This window comes from Alosa sapidissima, chromosome 19, assembly GCF_018492685.1.
Source record: "Alosa sapidissima isolate fAloSap1 chromosome 19, fAloSap1.pri, whole genome shotgun sequence".
Classification (NCBI taxonomy): Eukaryota; Metazoa; Chordata; class Actinopteri; order Clupeiformes; family Clupeidae; genus Alosa; species Alosa sapidissima.
The window spans coordinates 31523751-31545962 of record NC_055975.1 but is presented as its reverse complement, the minus strand read 5'-3'; the positions used below and the strand labels follow the sequence as shown (position 1 = coordinate 31545962).

The window sequence follows — 22212 nt, the reverse complement described above, 5'->3', positions numbered from 1 at the left end:
CATAAATTAATAAAGTTGAAGTGGCTCTGCAACGTAGGCTATGTGAACAGGCCTCCATAGGAGGCTCATAAAAAGGGAGGTGTCTGTTTGTAGTTATAGCCCCGGCCCGCATAGACATGTATAATGTCTGGCTTCCTAGGAAGGACAGGTTTGACATGTGTATAATCTGGCTACACATCAGTTAGAAATTGCGTTATTGCCCCTGCTGTTCTAGATAGCCACGTTATTGCCCCCGGTCTTCAAAATAGCCGCATTATTGCCTCCGGTCTTCAAAATAGCCACGTTATTGCCCCTGGTCTTCAAAATAACAACGTTATTGCCCCGGGTTTTCAAGATATCCAGCTTTCAAAAAGTAGGGTGAACATAAATGTGTGTGTGTAAAATGTTATTCTAAACGTGTATCTAAATGTGTGTGTAAAATGTTATTCTAAACCTGTATCTAAATGTGTGTGTGTAAAATGTTATTCTAAACATGTATCTAAATGTGTGTGTGTGTAAAATGTTATTCTAAACGTGTATCTACATGTGTGTGTGTAAAATGTTATTCTAAACGTGTATCTAAATGTGTGTGAAAAATGTTATTCTAAACGTGTATCTAAATGTGTGTGTGTAAAATATTATTCTAAATGTGTATCTAAATGTGTGTGTGTGTAATCTAAATGTGTGTGTGTAATGTATGGTGGTGATATACTGCACACATGGCTGCCATGGCAACAACTGAACACAAATAATGAAACATTTGACATTTATTAGTCTGCGAGCCATTACACCTCACATAATGTGAAACATGTTAGAAAAACATGTACATACACACACATATATATATACTAGGTTACACGGCTACCTGTATGCTCACACACACACACACACACACACACACATTCTCAGACACATGCGGAGGTCAAATCCAGCTGTGTGAATATAGGTGTGTGTGTGCTGAGTTTGCATGTGGGGCATGAGGGTGTGTATGTATGTTTGTGTGGAGGTCGTATACCAGTGTGTGTGAGGAGGTGTTTTAATAAGCAAAGTAATATCAGAGTTCTGACCTCATTCTTTTAAAGTACCCACAGATCCTGAACTTACCCCCCCCCCCCCCCACACACACACACTAGTAGTATGGTGTGTGATATGTATGTCATTGAGATACATCAGTGTGGAGATACAAATGTGTGTGTGTGTGTTTGTTTTATATCAGAGGTGGGACTTCTGGGTTGTCTATGAAGTCCTTGGACACCGATACGTCCTGTGGTTTCTGTGGCAACGGTGAAGCAGGAAGTGCAGCTGCAGCGATGTTAGTCAGATCTACACAGCACCTCCTACTGGGGTCCACCTCCAGCCACTGCCTGCACACACACACACACACACACACACACACACAGCGATGTTAGTCAGATCTACACAGCACCTCCTACTGGGATCCACCTCCAGCCACTGCCTGCACACACACACACACACACACACACATTTATACACACGCACACACACACATTTATACACACACACACACACACACATATACACACACATATTTATACACACGCACACACACACACACACATATACACAAACGCACACACATTTATACACACGCACACCCACACACACATATACACACACGCACACACCCACACATTTATACACACACACACACACACACATTTATACACACGCACACATACACTCACTTGGACATACACATTACACACACACACGCACGCACGCACGCACGCACGCACGCACACACACGCACATATACACACGCACGCACACACACACGCACGCACGCACGCACACACACACACACATATACACACGCGCGCACTCACACACACACACCAGTGTTTTTAAATGAGTCATTAGTCATTTCTGTTCTTCATAGTTTCAGTGTCATTTTAATTGATGTTGATGTTGAGTCATTAGTTTTATGCATGGTCAGTTATATTTATTTAGGGGTGTGTCCAGGCCACATTCAGTGTGTTAGGTAGGGGGTGTGTGTTAGGTAGGGGAGGAGGGAAGTGTGTGTTAGGTAGAGGGGGGAGGGAAGTGTGTGTTAGGTGTGTGTTAGGTAGGGGGGGAGGGAAGTGTGTGTTAGGTGTGTTAAAAGATGAGGTATCCTTGGAAGAGTTTCTTGAAGATAGAGAGGGACAGACACACACACACACTCACAGACACACTCACAGAAACCAAGATGGCGGCGCGTACACACGCAGCGACCTCTCTCTGTCCTAACCGTACGGTGTTTTGTTCGTTTAAAAAGTGTTTGTCCGAAAGTTTTACGTGTTCGTCTCGTCTTACTACGTCGTACTACAAGTACAGCAGGCAGTTTTTAATCGACATCTGCAAAAGCAAGTTTTGCAGCGTTCTGGACTTTGCAACAGAGACGCTAAAGGAACTCGGACTACTCCGGCCTGCAACAACACCGGACTCGCCTGCTACTCCTCCCCCGGAAAGAAAGCGTCGGAAGCGGTGTGCGAGGAAGCAGAAGAGGGGCAAGCGCGGAGGCGTCCGGGCCAGGCTAGCGGCCAGCCCAACTCGCCCAGCCATACCATCCATTCTCCTGGCAAATGTACGATCACTGGACAACAAAATGGATTACATACGACTGCTGAGATCAACGAACCGGACAGTAAGTAACTGCTGTGTGCTCGTCTTCACTGAGACTTGGTTAAATGACAACATTCCGGACTCTGCTGTACAACTGGAGCAGCTAGCATGCTATCGAGCAGACAGGGCCATTGTAAAGGGAGGTAAATCACGAGGAGGAGGAATCTGTGTTTACATCCGTGACGAATGGTGCCGGGACACTGTAGTAGTATGCAAACACTGCTCACCACTGGCAGAGTTTATGATCATAAAGTGCCGTCCTTTTTACCTGCCAAGGGAAATTACTGCGATTCTGCTAGTCGCAGTATACATCCCGCCTACCAACAACAACAGCGATAAGAACGCGGCTCTCAGTGAACTGTACCAGGCTGTCAGTGAACAACAGACGGCACACCCAGACGGTTTCACCATCTTCACTGGAGATTTTAACCATGCTGATCTTAAAACTGTACTTCCAAAGCTACACCAGCATGTTGATTTTCCAACAAGGGGAGATAACATCCTGGACCTGGTCTACACTACACACAAAGGAGCATACAAAGCTACCCCCCTCCCCCACATTGGACTTTCAGACCACATAACTGTTATGCTAATGCCCGCATACAGACAAAGGGTAAAAGCAAACAAACCGGTTCGTAAGCAGGTAAAAGTGTGGCCTGAGGGAGCCTCCGATGCTCTTCAAGACTGCTTTGACACAACAGACTGGGAAATGTTTAAGCAGGCAGCCACTTACAACAACCGGACAGACATAGAGGAGTATACAGACACTGTAACCTCTTACATCACCAAGTGCATTGATGATGTGACCCACACAAAAGACATCATCACTCGGGCAAACTGGAAGCCATGGCTGACAGGGGATGTCCTCAGGCTGCTGAGGGCCAGAGACAAAGCCTACAGAGCTGGGGATGAAGCTGGCATGAGAACAGCGAGAGCCAACCTGTCCCATGGCATCAAGGAAGCAAAAAAGGAATACACTCACAAGATAACCACCCACTTCAAAGACAGCAGGAACGCACAAAGCCTATGGCAGGGCATTCAGGCCCTCACGGACTACAAGCCCGCGCCACAGAGCTGTGAGAGCAACATCCCTCTGCTCAACAACCTGAACCGCTTCTTTGCTCGCTTTGAAGCACAAAACAGCACCTGCCCACAGAAGACCCATCCCCCTCTACATGAGCAGCCCCTGTGCCTCTCTGCCGACAGCGTGAAGAGGACACTTGCTGCTATCAACACCCGTAAGGCAACAGGTCCAGACAACATTCCAGGTCGTGCGCTGAAGGACTGCGCAGGGGAGCTTAAGGATGTCTTCACAGACATCTTTAACACTTCCCTGAAGCAAGCCATCGTCCCATCATGTTTCAAAGCTGCCACCATCATACCTGTGCCGAAGAAAACTGCTCCATCCTGCTTCAATGACTACCGCCCTGTGGCACTGACACCCATCATCATGAAGTGCTTTGAGCGGCTTGTCATGTCACATATCAAATCCATTCTCCCCCCCACCCTGGACCCCTTCCAGTTTGCATACCGAGCCAAGCGGTCTACAGAGGATGCAATCTGCTCTGCCCTCCACCCAGCCCTCACCCACCTGGAAAAAAGAGACTCATATGTGAGATTGCTGTTTATAGACTTCAGTTCTGCATTCAACACCATAATACCACAACAACTCATCAGCAAACTTGACAAACTGGGACTCAGCACCTACCTCTGCAACTGGCTACTGGACTTCCTCTGTCAGAGGCCTCAAGTAGTACGTGTTGGCAACAATACCTCAAGCAGCATCACACTGAGCACAGGGGCCCCCCAAGGCTGCGTGCTCAGTCCGCTGCTCTTCACCCTGCTGACGCATGACTGCACTGCAACCTACAGCAACAATCACATAGTGAAATTTGCTGACGACACAACTCTGGTGGGTCTCATCACCAAGGGCGACGAGACCCAATACAGGTTGGAGGTCGACCATCTGACCACGTGGTGCAGGGACAACAACCTCCTGCTGAACGTCAGCAAGACCAAAGAGATTGTTGTTGACTTCCGGAGAGGTCACACCCAACACCTGCCACTGACCATCGACGGTGCTGTGGTGGAGAGAGCGAGCAGCACCAAATTCCTGGGGGTGCACATCAGCGAAGACCTCTCCTGGACCACCAACACTGCATCACTGGCGAAGAGAGCTCAGCGCCGCCTGTACTTCCTGCGGAAACTCAGGCGAGCAAGTGCTCCACCAGCCATCATGACCACATTCTACCGAGGCACCATTGAGAGCATCCTCTCCAGCTGTATCGCTGTGTGGGGCGGAAGCTGCACTGAATACAACAGGAAAGCCCTGCAGCGCATAGTGAACACAGCTGGAAGGATTATTGGTGCTTCACTCCCCTCCCTGAAGGACATTTACACCACCCACCTCACCCGCAAGGCGACCAAAATTGTGAGTGATGCAAGTCACCCCGCTCACAATCTGTTCGATCTACTGCCCTCTGGGAAGAGGTACAGAAGCCTGTGCTCCCGCACTACCAGACTCACCAACAGCTTCATACACCAAGCTGTAAGGATGCTGAACTCTCTCCCTCCTCTCCCCCCTCCACCCTCAGCTACATAACATCCTGGACATTGGACCCACAATGGCCGCGTGCACTACTCCACTTGCACACTTGCACACTTGTACACTTTACAACTTGTTGTTGTTGTCCTGAAAACACAACACATCTGCTGCTCTTACATAACTTGCACCACTATGTCACTTTCTTTCTTACTTAGGTCAAACAGAACTACACAAGCCTTTTATTGGCCTGACTTTGCACTAGTATTTTATTGACTGTCTATGCACAATTTTCAACCAAATTTTGCTGCTCTTATTTTTTTCATTATTATATGTGCCCTCTTATTTACTTACTTTTTTGTTTACTTGAATGTTATGTTTGTCTGTGGACTTAAATTGGTAAAATATGTCTTGTCTTCACCGTGGGATAGTGAGAAACGTAATTTCGATCTCTTTGTATGTCTGGAACATGTGAAGAAATTGACAATAAAGCTGACTTTGACTTTGACTTTGACACACACGCTCACAGACACACACACACAGACACACAGACACACACACAGACACACTCACACACAGACACACACACACACAGTGTGAAGGCTTGGTGCCGCCTGGCCAAGGTCACCTGAGCTGCACTTATTAAAACCTCATTTCCATCTGCACTGCAGGGAGCAGCAGGAGGTCAAATCCAGCTGTGTGAATATAGGTGTGTGTGTGTGTGAATATAGGTGTGTGTGTGTGTGCTGAGTTTGCATGTGGGACATGAGGGTGTGTATGTATGTTTGTGTGGAGGTCGTATACCAGTGTGTGTGTGTGTGAGGAGGTGTTTTAATAAGCAAAGTAATATCAGAGTTCTGACCTCATTCTTTTCAAGTACCCACAGACCCTGAACTTACACCCCCCCCCCCCCACACACACACTAGTAGTATGGTGTGTGATATGTATGTCATTGAGATACATCAGTGTGGAGATGTACAAAATGTGGACAAATGTGTGTGTGTGTTTGTCTGTGTCCGTGTGTGAGTGAGTGAGTGTGTGTGTGTGTGTGTGTGTGTGTGTGAGAATGTGTTTGTCTGTGTGCGTGTGTGTGTGTGTTTGTATGTGTGTGTGTGTGTGTGTGTGTGTTTGTCTGTGTCCGTGTGTGTGTGCGTGTGTGTGAGTATGTGTGTGTGTGTGTATGTGTTTGTATGTGTGAGTGTGTGTGTGTGTGTGTGTGTGTATGTATGTGTGTGTGTGTGTGTGAGTGTGTGTGTATGTGTTTGTATGTGTGAGTGTGTGTGTGTGTGTGTATGTGTGTGTATGTGTTTGTATGTGTGTGTGTGTGTGTATATGTGTGTGTGTGTGTCTATGTGTGTGTGTGTGTGTGTGTGTGTGTGTGTGTGTGTGTGTGTAAACCCACCTGCTGTGTTTCTTTGAGGACTGGTTGCTATGGGATATCAGAGGCTTTCGCTCAGGTAACTTCTTCGGCTTAACCTCCCCATGAGCCTTAAACACACACACACACACACACACACACACACACAGACACACACACACAGTAGGTTTACCATGAGCGCACACACACACACACACACACACACACACACACACACACACAGACAGTAGGTTTACCATGAGCACGAGCACACACACACACACACACACACACACACAGACAGTAGGTTTACCATGAGCACACACACACACTCACAAGGCAATGAGATGACTGATGAGTGTTAACTGGTCATGGTGATGAAGCGGTGTGTGTGTGTGTGTGTGTGGTGTGTGAGAGTGTGTGTGTGTGGTGTGTGAGATATATAGATAGATACTTTATTGATCCCCAAGGGGAAATTCAAGAAGTGTGTGTGTGTGTGTGTGTGTTGGGGAGTCTTGGGCATGTGCAAAAACTTATTTTATGTGGATTACAACCGTGTGGACAAAGCAAGCCAAAAGCAAACAGATTAGCAAAGTACTGTTCCACTTTAGGCAGTGTATCCATCCGGACCACACGATGCCATGTTTACCCATAAAGACTAGTGCAGAAAGAATGACAATAGCACAATGCCTTCTGTGTTTGATCACACCTGTGTAAAACTAAATCTGTGTTTGATCACACCCAGGGGCGTCGCTAGCTATTTAAAACATTCGGGGCTAGAGCCCAGAAGTTAGAGTTCTTTTTGTCCGGGGGTTTCTCCCCCGAGAGATTTTGAAAATCGTGCTGATGAACATGCAATTTTAACCTACTTTGAGAATGAAAAGGAAGGCCAATTGTAATGACTCACGTCACGGCATTCTGAATATTTTGATGTTTAAAGACCGTGTAAGGAGAACGTCTCTTCTGCCAAAGTGCACCACATACAACACCCAAAATATGCTATTAAAATAGCCTGTAGAATAAACATCGTCATGCACCTCTGTCAAGTGCACAAGTGTGAGTGTTCGTCTCGGGATAAACATTTCGGACGTCATCCCCTTCAATTAATGGGCTATGGGTGCCTTGAAAACAATGCATTAGGGTTGTGTAGGCGATCACAAACTTTTGCCCAAAGAAAAAGTTCCATTCTGTCAAAATCAAGCCCAACATGCATTGCTTGGAAGCCCCCTCAAACGAGGTCAAGTTTACCATATTTACTGCGCATGTGATTCAATAGTAAATCACGATATATTGAAACAGCTGATCGAAATGTCCTCCTGGGTTGCGGGAGATGATGACACACTGTGAGTTTCCACTTCTTGTCCCTGCTCTGCCCTTTTTTTTCCTCTAAAGAAACTTCTAATATCCATTTGTCCTTCTGTACACTTATTTCGCTAAGGCTAGTTAGTCTAAGCAGGAAACAGCAATGCCTAATAGCGTAGAAGAGAATTGAAATTGCAACATTTTGCAACAAATGATTCTAAACTGCCCAGATCACGTCAGATTGTCTTGCGCTGCTGTTAATGCACACAATGGGCACAAAACACAAAAGTCTCTTCTACGGGGCTATTTATTTCATTCACGACACGATTAGAGTTTTTGTTGTTGTTGACGGCCCATAGATCCGGGGCTATCCCCAGAGGATCCGGGGCTATAGCCCCGAATGCCCAGGTCTAACGACGCCACTGATCACAGCAGTCTAAAACTAGATCTGTGTTTGATCACACCTGTCTAAAACTAATCTGTGTTTGATCACACCTGTCTAAAACTAGATCTGTGTTTGATCAGATAGATCTGTAAATCTTCCCCTGTGTTAAGATCCAAATAAAAGCATTAACATGTGTGTGAGTGTGTGTGCGTGAGTGTGTGTGTGTGTGAGTGAGTGTGAGTAGGGCTGGGAAGGTAACCGCGGTCACGCTACCTCGGGTCTGAGCTCGTCACCGTCATCACCGCAAACAAAAAAAAAAAATTGTGAAACATTTGGGGGATTCGACTTCGACGTTTTCAACCATGCACCAATTACGGGTTAAAAAAATGTAGCAGAATCTCAGAGATAATCACGTTATGCAGTTAGCTTAGACGTCTGCAGGTGGCTAGCATGAAGTCCAACCCCCCTAGCCTGTACATGTGTGCACGTAGGCTAGTAGGCCTATGTAATGTCATGATGTGTAATGTGATGAAGCATCTTATGACATTGATACTCAGAGAACCACAGTTACGCTAACCCTCCATTTTTAAAACAAAACTTATCATCAAAAGATGAAGCAAACCCGACTTTTCGTGTTTGTGTTGGGGAGCGCGATATTCCAACATTCCATTTGTTTACTATGTGAGAGTAGGGGAGAACTGGCACAATCGTAACACTTTTCTATTCTCTCCGTTCAAACTCCATTTACACAAAGCTGTTAAATGTGAAAGCTGTGAAATTTGGCCAGAAAGGAGTCATACATGTTTAGTTCATGAAATAATTAAAAAAATATGTTCTAGTTTGTTAAGAATTTAACAGCGACATGTAGGTCTGGCTAGCCTCGGACCTACAGTAGCCTACCTTTGTTACAACCTGAGGCAGCCCTCAAAACGTACAGTAGCCCACCGTTGAACTTTCGCATAAGCGTCATGAATGTAAAAGTTCTAAAATCGTGATAGCTTTGTTGATAAACTGGTAATTGGCCCAGTGGTCTTTGAAGTTGCTGCGGCTGTCTAAAGTTTAACTGGCTGTGATGGCGGCACAAAATTCATAATCCATATTTTTTTTTTTTGGGGGGGGGGGGATACCGTGAAACCGCGGTAATTTCTTGCTTACCAACCGCGGTAAGAAAACATCCATACCGTCCCAGCCCTATGTGTGAGTGTGTGTGCGTGAGTGTGTGTGTGTGTGTGAGTGAGTGTATGTGTGTCTGAGTGTGTGTGTGAGTGAGTGAGTGAGTGTGTGTGTGTGTGTGTGTGTGTGTGTGTGAGTGTGCTTGAGTGTGTGGAGTCAGTAGCCCACATTATGAACAGTTGCACATCACTTAAAAGACTGTATATTGCCAGACACAACAGACTTGTGGATCTCATTGCTGCTCAGATTCCTTGTGTGGCTGATGAAAAGCTATATAAAAACACTACTGTACAGTCTGATTGGTTTAACTCACCTGCAAACACTTTTGTAGGAATACCAAATACATCAGATATTATTGTCATATCTCAGCATTCCAGAACAGTTAAGCTATTTGAAGTAGCATGTGCATTTGATCTGTTTATGGAGGTCTCTTACCTTTCTAAGACTGTAAAATATCAATCATTAATATCTACCATCGAAAAGCTACAGATGCCAGCTTATTGTGCTAGTGTTTGGTAGTCTAGGGCATGTACACAGGCTGGCGACCCGGGGACTTTGTATTGGGGGGCTATTAAAAACAAGAGCCAAACAGTTGGTAAAGTACTGCTCAATTTCAGCCATTATAGGAAGCATGTTTATTTGGAAAAGGAGATGTTTTCTGTACCCCTGAGATTGTATTGTCATACATAACAATGCGCTGATGTGGTTTAATCTGTTTGATCATTCAAAACCTTTGATTCCTAATGAAAATTTACTTGTAATGTGGAATTGAATAAAGTATCTAAAATGTGTGTGTGTCTGTGTGTGTGTATGTGTGTGAGTGTGAGTGTGTGTGGTGTGTGTGTGTGTGTGTGTGTGAGTGTGCTTGAGTGTGTGTGTGTGTGTGTGTGTGTGCGTGTGTGAGAGTGTGTGTGTGTGTATGTGTGCGTGCGTGTGTGTATTACCAGGGGCATGGTGATCAGTAGGTGTCCAGTAGTCTGGGATCTCTGGGCAGTGCTGCTGTCTGGCTTCACTTCTGCAGGAAGAACCAACTGGAACACCTACACACACACACACACACACACACACACACACACACACACACACACACACACACACACACACACACCATCAAAAGATTAAAAACACACACATAACACCATAACACAAACACAAACACACACACACACATAACACACACTCAGACACAACATCCACACACACATTTATACCACACAGGCACAAAGACTATAACAACTTTACACACACACACACACACACACACACTCACGTACGCATGCACACACAGAGACACACTGCATATAACACAGATTTATGACCGTACAGTTTTAAACTGTCAGTCTTAAAATGAGTTACGTCACCATCAATCACATTGCAATCATGTATTCTCTATGTATACAATACATACATAAATACATTAACACACACAGACACACAATACCGTCAACACACACACAGACACACGCACACACACACACAATACCGTCAACACACACAAAGACAAAGACACACACACACACACACACACACACACACACACACAGACACACAATACCGTCAACACACACAAAGACAAAGACACACACACACACACACACACACACGCACACGCACACGCACACACAATACCGTCAACACACACACAGACACACACAATACCGTCAACACACACACAGACACACACACACAATACCGTCAACACACACACAGACACACACACACACACAATACCGTCAACACACACACAGACACACACACACAATACCGTCAACACACACACACACACACAAAATACCGTCAACACACACACACAATACCGTCAACACACACACACAATACCGTCAACACAGACACACACACACACACAATACCGTCAACACACACACAGAAACACGCACACGCACACACACAATACCGTCAACACACACACAGACACACACAATACCGTCAACACACACACAGACACACACACACAATACCGTCAACACACACACAGACACACACACACACACACAATACCGTCAACACACACACAGACACACACACACAATACCGTCAACACACACACAGACACACACACACACACTCTTTTGCGCAAAGCATAACCACAGAGAGAGAAAAAAAAGGGAGAGAGAATGAAAGAGAGGGAGAGAGAGAGGGAGAGAAAGAGAGATGCTGTAAAGGCATTTCGGTAACCTATTTTGTGGAATTTTTGTAACCTTAGTGGCATTTCTGTAACGTCATGTGGCATTTTGGTAGCGTCCAAGTGGCATTTCTATAACCAAAGTGGCATTTTAGTAACATTCCTTTTTGGAGTAGAAATATTTGTAACATATGAAATAAAAAGCTTTTTTTATACAATTAAATATAATCTGAGTTACTTACCACCCTCTTAGTGTCATCATGCAAAAAATTTTAAACATTTTGTTTATACATCAGCAGGAGATTATATGATCATATGGCGTCTATATTCTCTCTCTCTCAGCCAGCTACAGCCTGTCCCCACAACAGAACTCTTCATTCCAGCTCAACTCCACTCTTCATTAGCAGTTACAGTAGCTCTTCTGCATCTTTAGTTGGCCCTTCTCTATACAGACACTGACCCCCCTGCAAGCACAGCACACTGTGAAACTAAACACATTTTCTTAACTTCTCTCCCTCCCCAAGTCTGACACACCTTGTGAGGGATACAGTTAGGGATAGCCAAGCAGGCAGGTCGTATCCGAGGCTTTATCAGTAAGCAAGGCTGCATTAGTGCTGCCGCGATTAGTTCACTTATTCAACGTATTCGACTATCAAAAGTCGAATACATTGTCAACTTTTATGGTCGAAGCTTTGTTTTACCTTAAATCACTTTTTTTTATTTTTGCTCTCCAGTGTCAAAACAGTAGCCTATTTCCTATCCTGGGTTTTGCGACTATAAGATCATACGAGATAGTACAACCCAAGCTATCGTACAACCCAACTTCTGAGAGGCGGAATTTATCTATCCCCAAATCTTGAGTTAAATAAATGCCACACACACTGATACTTTTGAAAGTTCACTCAAACCCAGTTGGTCCTATAGCCTACTCCTGGCCGTGAACAGGCTATGGGCTTTTAAAAATTCCTCTCACCCTCAGGTTGGGTGTCCGTGATCTCCCAGTAGTCTACAGATCTTGAGTTACATAAATGCCACACACACTGATACTTTTGAAAGTTCACTCAAACCCAATTGGGCCGTGTTTGCAGGTGTGTCATTTGCAGGGCATAGGCTACGTGACTGGTCAGTCAAAATAATAATGCAATTTGATAGGTTTGACACCTGTCATGTTTGGGCTGTTATTTTTAAAGAAAATAATTTTATTCATTCTGCAAGTTGGAGACAAGAATGAGACGAGATAACAAGCTGAGTAAACATTGTATAGCTAGCCTAATAGCAGAGCCCGTCTACGGAGAGCCTGGCCACTCCGTATTAAGTCCCATTGTACCGAATTTTGGATGCAGTTCCACCAGAGTTCCACTGGGGGCGATCGCCATGAGTGCAGAATGAATGGGAGTCAATGGAGCTAAATTTGTCTCTTTCACCTGATTGTCATTGACAAATCTCAGATTTGATTGTAGTTTGTATAACTTCAACATGGGTTATAGGTCAAAAGTTAAATGAACGAGTACTTATGTCCTTTTGATTTCTTACAGGTTGGGTCATTGTTGCCCATAACACGCTAGCATTGTGCTAATGAATGACGTCATTGACACATTTGAAAGTTTTTTTAGAACAATTAAGTGACTTTTAAAAATATAATACTCCACCAAGTGTATTTTCTTTGCCTCCCCTTTCAAATACAATATTCAAATTACTTGAAAAAAAAAGTATAACCCGAGAAAAGTGGATTTTGAGGGGTACAGCTCCAGTTCTCCCCTTATTAGACATTCTCTGCTAATAGCCTAAGAGAGGCTAATTCATATTTTTCAGGCTAATTTAGAAATTACACCGGTATGCTACTTATTGTGGACGAAAAGAGGGTGAAATGCACGTTGTCATGTTAATCTGTAGCCAGCCTTCAAAGAGGTAGCATTCCTAACCGAACAATTGCTACCTGTGTTTCGGTAGACCTAACATATCCATTATTTAACATTAGCCTACATGCTAGATTGGCATAACACTGGCCATTCTCTTTACTGAATGAGTTAACGTGTAACCCTGCGGGTGTTTTCCAAAGTGCGCTGACGTGCAGAGGGTTTTAAATACATGACAGCGCAGTGTAATGAACGTAGTCATAATGTCAGAACACATAGACAAAGCAAACGCTGCCATCTCCGCTCAGCTCCTTCGCAATTCTTAACGGAGTTTATAATAAAACCCTCCCACAGCGGATGACGGAGTGAATTTAAACTCCCTTTAAAAAACTGCACAACCCCAATAAACCATGATTAGGACTACATCAACAGAGCTAGCTGCTCCATAATAAAACACAACTTACCAAAAAACACTGTGTAATCAGTTAACATTGAAATAACATTACAGAATCAAATTGGGCGCATTTTCCATGTTGTCAAACAGCATATTTGTATTATACCAACATATTTCATGGCATAGTATTTTAGAACCAGGCTACTTCTGAGCAGAACTTACAATAAAATAGCCTATTTCTCTCGCCTAAATTTAGGTGATCTTTGGAGTAGGATTTATCCATTTATCCAAAGAGGGAACATTCACTCTCAGTTTTTATGTCAGCCTATTTAAAGACTTCCTACATCATAGATGGTGGAAAATCATCCACCAAGTATTATTTTCAATAAATCAGATTCATCTTTTGGATATCTATTTTCCTCTAGGCTATGGCTATCAGAATTAACGTAATTCAAGTCTAGCGCATAATAGCGCAAATAATCGCAGGAGATCAATTTACCATCATTGTTTTTCAGAAGCTGAACTATTATATGGGTATATCTGCTCCTATGTTTGAGGTAAAGGTATTAAATGAAACAAGACAGCCAGACGCACACATTGGTGCCAATTGTAGCACACTTGCTCAAAAGATGGATAAATTATTCTACTCCAAAGATCGCTTACATTTAGGCTAGAGAAATAGGCCTACAGTAGGCTACCTATTTGTAAGCTCTGCTCAGAAAATGCTATGCCATGAAATATTACAAAAAACATGGAAAATGCGCCCAATTTCATTCTGTAGCCTAATGTTATTTCAATGTTTACTGATTACAGTGATTTTTTTTAAAAAAGCAGCAAGTTTCATGTATAGGCTCCAACACCGTGCACTGTGTTGAACGCATTTCCTCTTCAAAGGCGCTCCCTTAATTTCGACCAGCGCTCAATTCTTCTCAGAAAGTAGCTAGACTACAGTGGGCAGTGCTTCGATTTGGCCAGCTTCCCTCGCGGTCCGCGCGGGATCACGCGGTATCATGCAACTTTAATTTGTATTTTTCCAGTGACGCTGCAATGACGCTGCAACAACCCAAACAACCGGCAGATGTCTCAAGTGAGCAGGGTGTCTCGTAAAAAGAAATGGAGCCTGGAAAACCCTACACAGACTTCACTATACAGACTTTAGCAGACTGGTTTAGAAATAATTTAATAGCCAGAAATATGCCTGCCCTGCCCTAATAAAGAAACATTTGGTTAACTGCGAGTGAATCCCGTTTGCAGCCGTAGAAGAAACGCAGGACAAATTAAACATTCCGGTGTAACGATCGTCATCATTTGGACAAAATATAGAGCATATTAACCTCCGTTGCTCAGCCAAATGCCTTCCTGTTACGTCCTGTTAACACAGAGTTACAGGCGATAAACGATTTGATGGTCAAGTTTACTTCATTAGCAGTTTATTTTTATATGATTATTAAAGAGTGTTTTTCATTTAAAGGTTTGACTTTGTGCTTATTCAGTAGAGCATTTAGTGCTCTGCCCAATCCCAGACGTTCACATTGCATGTTTGTTTGTAATGGATGCAACCGTGAGATACGCGTTTGACAGCAATGAGTTGTTAACAGACATGAACCAAGACATATAGCCCAGCAGCAATCTAGGGACTGTTCGTTATTTATTGAAGGGGCCACTGGAGGAATTTTGAGTGCTTCAGTCAAAAGTTGCATGACCCTCCCTTGCCTGCTAGAAATTGTTCAATGACCCTTCGACAGAATTGTTAAAAAAGACATGACCCTCCCCTGCCAATTGTCGCTGTCTTCCGCCCGCGCTGCTTTGCGCCACAGCCACACACTGATAACGTTCTTAAATCAATCTTTCCCGTGAGCTTGCAAAGCTACCAGTCCTTCCTTTTCAAATGTGTTGCACCTCTTTGCACAGTTTCACAAATAATCATATGTGATTAATAATAATACAAATAATCCCTGTGCACGGGGACCGAAACAATGCATGCCAACTTTTTCCGTGTTTATCACATATTTTAACTTTTCCCCGCTGTCTTGCCGTTTTATGTTTTCCCGTAGAATACCCCATATTTTAATACTCTCATAACAGCCCTGCCATCGGGCCTGTCTCTGTGTTGCCCTGTTGCTACCCCCTTGTCCTTCCAACGAAACAGATGTCTTCAAATCATCGTTTTCCTTGCATGAAGACGAACTTAGAGTGATGTTAACCTATTTAAGATTTTAACGGTGTGATTGTCGTGAGAGCACGATTCATTGGCGCTTGCATGTTCGGCCTTATGTCTACGTGCGCACCTGCCTACCATCAGGCTACTCAGCTACTAGAGAAAGAATTTCTCCTGTTTGTATGTTTACTCCAAGTTGGCCTACCATAACTTACCAACTCTGCACTGTAGACCCTAAACTGGCTATTTATATTTTTCTGTGAAATAAGCAAATGTATTTGTTCAACTTTATGAAGCAGAATTACGCACTAGGCTACTTGGAACATAACACATTTGACAAAGGACAGATGTATGTTATAGTGACAAAATATTAACTTTCAGTGTTTTACGATGTCTTTGTCATGGGGAAGTTTTTTTCCCCATGCATTTATTCTAGGCTACTGTCAGTGACTGCCGCGAGAGAAGCGGGTTCTGTGTTTCGTTCATTTCAGTGACTGACGCAAGAGAAGCGGGGTCTGTGTTGTGTTGTGTTGAGTTGCGTTAATTTATTTTCATTGGGCATGCCGTCCACAGCTCTTCAGTTCCAACAAAGCCCAAATTACTCCTTTTGAAACAATGAGTGCAGGCCGCGCGTTTGTATGGTTATATTGCTTGACAGGGGGGGATCCCAAGCAGCTTTTAGCCATAAGGCTACTTTGAGAACATTTCCTAATTCACCTGACACTAATATTCAAAATGTTGAAACTATTTCGGCATAGCCTATAAGCAGTTTAATTAAATGTAATGTTAGAAGTAAACAAACAGGCTACTTGGTGAGGCTTGGCCTCACAGATGTGCTCGTGCCTTAGATGGCAAGAAAAATCTTCACGATATAGGCCTATTAACTGACCACCCGATTCACGTTGGCTGGGGGGCAGGGGGGGGCCATCAGACATTTGTGCCCAGTTAATCCGGCCCTTCCCCCAACAAATCACACCTTCCCACCTCTGTGACAGCTTAAAAGAAGTCGAGAGGACTCCTAACTCACAGACCTATTCACACAAACCTGTTTTTGTGGCATTTCACTGTGTTTTGAAATCCTATGCAGCTACAGGAGCTTCCAATCGTGAGGTAGCAATTTTGCATTGTAGGCATAACTAACATGCAATAACGCCACCAACAACAACCAAAACTAGGCTACTCATTGTCAACATGTAGGCTAAATTAAATGTAATTCTTTCGCAAACGTAGGCATAGTAACATATTAATTTAATAATGTTACAAAGATACTACATCAATCCGTATGTTTCATTAGGCTACTAGGCTATTTGTTTTGCCTTATTCTTGATTCATTTAGGCTAGGCTATTATATTCAGGGGCCGTATTCACAAAGAATTTTAAGGCTAAAAGTAGCTCCTAACTGGCGAATTAGGAGCAACTCCTAAAAATAATGGGCGTGTCACTCCTAACCTTAGGACTCCTAATTTTTTTCACTAAAAGTAATTCACAAAGCATTTTAGACCTAAAAGTAGCACCTAAGTCTGGGACAGCTTAAAAGAACTCGAGAGGACTCCTAACTCACTGAGACCTATTCATAAACAGCTTTTTGTGGCATTTCACGTTGCAATGTTTTGAAATGCGTAGCCTATGCGGCAACAGGAGCTTCCAATTGCGAGGGAACAACTTTGCATTCATAAAACTCATGCATGAGTAATAACGTCATCCATAGCAACGAAGACTCACTCACTCTTGGTCAAAGATTCTAGAGAACTCTCAAACTTTTATTTCATTCCCCACTCCGATGACTGATGATAGTGGAGATAACATGTTATCCCGAGGCCTTTGCAAGTCAGCATCTCCGACGGTGGTCTACCCTATTAAAAATATAAGTTTTCGATGTCCCAAACGGAGAGCCATACTTTATTGTTTTTAACGATTTCTATGCTACTCACAAAAATGTAGGCATGGGAACATGATGAAGTAGGCCAGGGGTTCCCAAACTTTTCAACCCGCGACCCCCAAAATAACCGTGCCAGAGACTGGCGACCCCCACTATCCCTGCATGTGACTCAAAAAATAACATAAAATGTGCACACCGGCCAAACGCACTAGGCTTATCCAAACACGGGCTTAACGACAACACAAAAGAACAGAGCAGCCTGTTATGATTTTACATATAGAAATTTACTATATGATAAAAGCAGAATACCTTAGTCAAAAAAGAATATCCATGTAACATGAGTGCACATTATTGCTGTCGTGCAAACTTAACTTTGAAACATTACTTTAATTTCCATTTTAACAGAAGAATATCTCAGTCAGGGTAATATCCACAAACTGTTGTAAACATATGTACATTGTTGCTGCGCAAATTTACATTTTGGCAACTATGTTTCAGCGTTAATCTCATCTAATGAGATGGATGCGCGCTATGCGCGGAACACAGCAAGTCCATTCTTGGTTTAATTGTGGAGACGGCCACAGATCATCTTTCACATTTACACGCGATCTGTATTTGTTTTTACTATATGTCAGTGCAGAGAAAGTCTTTTCGCACAGGTATGTGGAGCCAAACGGCATCAGTACGTCCATCGCGGCCTTGAATAGCTGTGGATATTCCCTCTCGACTGAAATCCAGAACTCAGCAAGCGTCTTGGAATTAAAAAGTGCGGTCAAGTGACAGCTCTTTTATTTTTCCCAAATTTATTTGATTTATGGAAATCATTTCGCGACCCACCCCTCGGCGTCCCGTGACCCCGACCCCCACTTTGGGAACCCATGAAGTAGGCTATCCAACTGTCGTGTGTTAAATTATTGTGATTACGAGCAAGTGGTTTTCAAACATTATGCGTGACTCGGACATCTAAATAAATGCAACAGGCTCATATCTTCCTCGCATTCGCAAAATGGGGACCAGTGTTTTATCAAATTGCAAATAGCTATTCGTTTTAACAAATTTTTATGATAGTATGAAGTACTTTTTGTATAGGCTACTATCTTAATCTTGGAATATGGGGAGGGAAGTGGCGCGTCTGCAGAAGTCAGCCAAATATGAATGTAATTCTGCGGCATAAAGCAGATGAATTTGTTTATTGTACAGAAAAATAAAAAATACATGTCAAGCAGTCAATTGACTACATTGCAGTCAAGAAGTAGGGCAAATTAACGTGGGTCATAGTTGTCTAGCCTGTTAAAAACGTCGCTAGATAGTATTAAATCGCCAGTAACATTGTTTTCTGCAGAAACCTACCCAAGGCTACAGATTAATTCTGAGCAGTTATTTCTCTAGCCTACTGGCTCAATTATCACACAAGACACTGTTTTGATTTGCGTAGTTGCGTTACCCCCAACAATGACAATAATGTAGACAGCAAATTAAGATATTTTTTCGTTTTGTGGAGTGGCACCGGTAGGCTATCAAAAGCAGATTTCGATTTTCGTTACCACCGTGTAGTCAAGCCTTAAGCCATACCCAAGTAGCCTAAATTGAGGTAATGTTTAATTATGCATGATTTATTTTGTTATTGAATTCGTAGGCTGGGATTCCTCTCGGCAACAATTATGTTTAACGGTAGCCTCCTGCTTTTTCAGAAGGGGCGGCAGTCAGGCTACTGACAGAGTGATGTACAGTGGCAGAGCGATGCACAGTGGCTGAAAGTGGTACTAAAGTTTCACGCAGCTTCACGCCGCGTAATGCGCGACTGAAGTGGCCATTTGAAAGCGAAGCCCAGTGTATGCCCCTAAAGACGTCCCATCACTTGATTCTTGCAGTTGGGTCATTTCCAAAAGGTTTTAAGCCAGCTTTGAGAAATACAATTAATTATCAAAAATGTCTTGCCACCAGTGATGTACACAATGTTAAGGGGGGAAAAAACAACTTTATTTGAGATATATGCAAAGTCATATTCCACCCTTCTAAATGCAAAATATCTGACCTCATACATGGCACGTGGGCATTACAAACTGACCTGCTGAACTCACAGTCAGTACATTTTGAACACAGACTGCTAGACATGAGAAAACTCTACTCTCAGTACTTGTCAATTGTAGATAAGTGATTCAATGATGCACATTTTTGACATTGTTCACAGTTAGTCTAAATCTAACCCTAGGCAATGTTACAGAAATGCCACAAAATACACTTTTACTTTGCAGTGCTCTCTTCCGATATATTTTGTAAAAAAAAATTCCAACAATATTATAAGTGTTTACTGTCCAAAGCTATAGTGTACAGTAAACTTTACTGTCCAAAGCTATAGTGATACCTTCCCCCTTAATGTTATGCAGGCTGAAATCACAAACATTGTATATTTCCCATTCATTTATATGTGGAAATGTCTATATTTTTACTTATATTGTCATAAATGTCAAAAGTAGTATTTGTCATGTAGATATGTGATTCAGTGATGTAATGATGTAAATGTTTTTTTGATATTGTTCATAGTTTGACTAAACCTGACCCTAGGCAGTGTTACAGAAATGCCACAGAAACTTATTATTAGTTCATATGTCTCCTTTAGAAACACATCCTCTGAATTTCTCCTAGATGAAATGAAGTATCATACAATTTTGTTCAAAACTGTGGTGATCATTTGTTTTTTTTGGTGTTATACAAGTAGAATAATAGCAAAAATAAGGGACGTTACCAAAATGCCACAATAGATTACCGTAAAACTCCAAATAATAGCCCGGGCTTTTATTTTCCCAAATCGCCAAACTGCACCGGCTAGTATTAGAGACAGGCGTCTATATGAGACAGGCCTTTAATTCCCTTTACACAAAACTTTTCCTAATATTATCGAATTAATTATTTATAACACACTTAATGTCTACCTATATGACTAGGCTGTCTGATGACAATTACAGATCATCATTCATTTATTGTTGAGATGTTGTTCATTGAGTGAGATACAGTAAGATCCAAATAGCAGGGATAGCCAGAACAGATGAAACACATTTTAATTACGTAATTTACAAAGAGATCGTATCACACTGAAAGCTCATATTTTGTCACTAGCAAATAGCCTATATCGGTCCTTTGTCAAATACAGTTGCATTATCAGCCCTGACCAAAACCGTTCAGGAATTATTTATGCAAAAGTGGAACATGCTTAATGTTTAATTCTCCCTCCTTTTCAGCACGAATGAAACAGCATGAGAGAGCATGAACCATATTGTTTTTCCCGTTTTGTATTTGCCAAATTTGACAACAGTCTACATTCAAATCATAGCCTACTTCCAGGCGCGCGGGAACATATTTTTGACCAGGGGTGCTGAATAACAAAATAATCATGGATGTCCGACGATTTCTCCCCCAGCATATGATTCGAATTTAGACAGCTAAATAGGCCATTTCACCGCCGTGTATGAGTAGGTCTAAGAGTGAGAAGTTTTATAATGCCCTGGGCAGCCACATTCCACTGCAACTATGCGCAGCACTTGCCAGTCCGACTCATCAATAAAAACTGTGCGTGCACACACCAGTCCCATAGAAGCGCACTTGACTTTACATCATTAACCTATTTCAGTATATAGCCAGAGAATGTCCGTAGATGGGCTCTGATATAGCCTAGTCTAAGGTAAATTCCTTTTCTGACTTCTTTCTCTGTATCGCCATGGCATTTAAAATAAAGAATAACGTTCGCGAACCATTCTGGTTTTGTTGCCAGCATAAAAACACGCTTACCATCGGCCTATCCGCAAATTTTAAACACAAGGGATGAATTGAACGATGACGAAGTCGGACATAGTTCATATTGGAAAAAAAAAAAGCTATACAATTTGGAACTCTAGCTTTTCACCGCAGTCTGTTAATGCCATAATCATAACGTGCGCAGTCTGCGCCATACTTAAGCCCAAATCACACCCAAGATTTGCGAAGAGATGAGCAGCAGCAACTTTATGCAACATTCTAAAACCTTGCAACTGTGACCAGACAAGGTAAATGCTTTGCGACGGCTTGCAACGACGTGCAACATCTAATTCACACTGCTGTAACCTCCTTTCTGTAACGGTTTTGTGTCATTGCGAATCTTTAAACAGACGATCTGATGGGTTTTAGAAGATTAAATACAACCCGAAACTAAAAAACAGACCAGGCCTCTACTGGAGACCGGCCTTTAACCCAAACCTGTAGCCACACCAGGCGTTTAAAAGAGACAGGCGTCTCTTAGGGACTCGGCAAAGTTTTACGGTAGTATACTCAATAAAAATGATAAAAATTTTGATTTTTGCTCAGAAACCACTGGGTTACTACACAGACTACTGATTTTCCCTTTTACACAAAGAAAACTGCAAATATTATATTTTAATACTGTTG

At 42.8% G+C, this 22212-nt stretch overlaps 1 protein-coding gene and 1 long non-coding RNA gene across 2 annotated transcripts in view; one reads left to right on the top strand and one right to left on the bottom strand.

Moving 5' to 3' along the window:
* Positions 1 to 728: 728 nt before the first annotated feature.
* Positions 729 to 22212, bottom strand: part of dnaaf11 (dynein axonemal assembly factor 11) — a 55012-nt gene continuing 33528 nt past the window's right edge. The window contains exons 10-12 of the mRNA XM_042071395.1: positions 10308 to 10403; positions 6549 to 6634; positions 729 to 1343 (exon numbers count right to left, since the gene is read on the bottom strand). Coding sequence (XP_041927329.1) covers positions 1187 to 1343; positions 6549 to 6634; positions 10308 to 10403 — 339 coding nt within the window. The 3' untranslated portion in view covers positions 729 to 1186. The remainder of the gene's footprint in view (positions 1344 to 6548; positions 6635 to 10307; positions 10404 to 22212) is intronic.
* LOC121692658 lies at positions 6472 to 20816 on the top strand. The gene is made up of 3 exons (XR_006025307.1): positions 6472 to 6482; positions 15255 to 15260; positions 19782 to 20816. It is a non-coding gene; the product is annotated as an uncharacterized LOC121692658 (long non-coding RNA).